The following is a 2,500-nucleotide window of genomic DNA, read 5'->3' on the forward strand; positions in this document are numbered from 1 at the left end:
TTACCACATTTAGTCCCAGTTACTGTTACTGTGCATTTACTGTGGTTGTGGAGATTTGTGCTCATTCAGCCAGTCAGTGTTCCAATTCATTCCAAAGGTGTTGAGGGTTGAGGCCTGTAGAAGGACACTCAAGATCTTTCATTCCAACTCATGTAAACCATGGACGTGGTTCACGTTCACAGACCTGTTTTGGGTCTTCTAGTTCAAGTGAATGGAAAATTTCATGCTACATTCTATACAATTGTGTTCCTCCAAATTTGTGCTAACAATTGACTAGAAGTGGACGGTTCCCAACACTTTTATCCATATGGTGTATTTCCATAGACATATTTGTTATATACATTAGATTTTTTTTTACAAGTAAAAAATTTATGATAAGTTTTTAATGTAAATAAAACCAAATGAAAAGCTGTTGTAAAACAAATCCTTATTGGTCAACCCATGGTACCTGATTTTCTGATCTATTTAAGACTTTAAATAGAGTGATTTTGTAAATATCCCATTGTAAATATATATCAAGCTTTATATCTAGCAGCATATAAAAGTAAACACCTTCAGCTCTTAAGTTTTTATTTGCACTTCTTACTTACGAGCTACAACTCTGCTGCTTTTTGTTTAAACATATCGACAGATTCAGCTTTATTTTCCCACTGGCAGTAGTAGTAATTTCAGTATAGTAAATGAAGACCACTTGTCAATATTTACAGTTGACAGCGAATAATATATGCACCACTCATGAATCAGTATACTCTGATGCTTGGTATAAAATGAAATATGATTTATAACCTGCTGTGTGTTTGTCTCCTTGCCAGGCCAGTGCGTGAAATCGATCTACACGTTTAACGCTGTCACAAGCCTTTGCTTCATAGCGGAGTGGGAGGGCTACATCGTGACAGGCTCAGGTGAGTGTGTTGGAAATGTCAGTGTGTGTGGATGTGTGATTTGTGTAGCAAATGAGCAAAGATACGAGCAAAGAAAATACACTAATCCCCCGCTTTACCGCGGTTCAGAACCCACCCTGTTTAGAGCGGAATTGCATTTTCCACATAACTGGTTTGATTAGCTGATTTACCCGGCCTCTCACGGATAGCACCATAGATCAAAAAACTTATAGGGAATTGTTATGGAGTTTTATGTTAAAATAATGAAATCTATCAATAAAAATATAATTATTAATTATAAAATGAAGTAAAATGTTAACACAGTACAGTACTGTATACATAAAATAGCATTTCCGGGGTGGTGTCCGTTTATCGCAGGCGGTTTTGGAACGTAACTAGGGGGATTAATGCACATAGAGTATACAGAAGATTTCAACCGGAAAAAGGAAACTTAAATAACATCTATTATTTTATTACAATGGATGGGATCTATCAAGGGGTGGGATATATTAGGGAGCAAGTAAACATTCAGTTCTTAATTCAAATTAATATGTTGGAAGCAGGAAAAATGGGCAGGTGTAAGGTTCAGGTTGACTTTGGCTAAGGACAGATTGCAGTGGTAAGTACCTAGAAAAGTGACCCAAGGATAGATAACTGGTGAACTGGCAACAAGCAAATGACTGCTCAAGGTTCTGTGACACTGTGGGGAAGGCTTGCCCATCTGGTCCGGTCAGAAAGAACAGCTGCTGTAACCCAATCTGCTGAAAAAGCTAATGCTTGCTATGATAAAAGAGTCAGAACACAGCAGAGCATCACTGTAATATGTGGCTGCGTATCCACAGACCAGTCAGTATACATGCTGAACCCTGTACACCTTTGAAAACTCCGACAATAGACATATGAGCATGAGAACTGGCCCATGAAGCAGTGGAAGAACGTGACCTGGCCTGATAAATCACCTTTTTTTTTTACAAGCCGAGGAAGAGATGGCACCATGATGCATTATGAAAAGATGGTAAGGAGAAAGAGAGTGATGCTCTGGTGAATGATCGGCTGAGTATTCTTTCATTTCCTGGCATTCATGTAGTTGTTCCTGTGGCATGTGCCACCTACCTATACATTATTGCACACAAAAGTTACACCCCTTCATGGCAACAATATTCCCTGATGTCTATGGTCTCTTTCAGCTGGATAATACACCCGACAAAAATTGTTCAGGAATGGTTTGAGGAGCCTGAAAAAGATTTCAGGGTGTTGACTTGGCCTCCAAATTCACCAGATCATATAGCGATGTGCCAGACAAACAGGTCTGATCCATAGGTGATACCACAGCACATCTTCAGAGGAGTCCAGGCCTCGAAAAATTTGACACTAAGGAGTCTACTCGATATAATGCACGTGGTTTTGTGTATGGATGGGAATCAGTATATGTGTGTGTGTGTGTATATAAAATACGTGTTTATACATGAACCTATATAGATGTGAAAGCTTTTATGGATGGGAACGTGTGTGCGTGGAATAGTTGTGAATGAATGTACTTGTAGGAACGTGTGTGTGGATTGTAGAGACTGTACACATTTGTGTATACATGGTCAGTGTCCGTGTGTGAGTCAGAAATG

General features: G+C 39.1%; 3 protein-coding genes across 3 annotated transcripts in view; 1 reads left to right on the forward strand and 2 right to left on the reverse strand.

Annotated features, from left to right (window-relative positions):
- Positions 1-2,500, reverse strand: part of ddr1 (discoidin domain receptor tyrosine kinase 1) — a 124,567-nt gene that overhangs the window by 101,400 nt on the left and 20,667 nt on the right. The window lies entirely within an intron of this gene.
- Positions 1-2,500, reverse strand: part of LOC310724022 (nuclear factor 7, brain-like) — a 140,146-nt gene that overhangs the window by 73,705 nt on the left and 63,941 nt on the right. The gene's annotated exons all lie outside the window — the stretch shown is intronic.
- The window catches only part of LOC310723956 (uncharacterized protein), a 22,843-nt gene that overhangs the window by 8,603 nt on the left and 11,740 nt on the right, over positions 1-2,500 (forward strand). The window contains 1 exon segment of the mRNA XM_083537557.1: positions 813-902. Coding sequence (XP_083393683.1) covers positions 813-902 — 90 coding nt within the window.

This window comes from Silurus aristotelis, assembly GCF_946808225.1.
Source record: "Silurus aristotelis genome assembly, chromosome: 1".
Lineage (NCBI taxonomy): Eukaryota > Metazoa > Chordata > Actinopteri > Siluriformes > Siluridae > Silurus > Silurus aristotelis.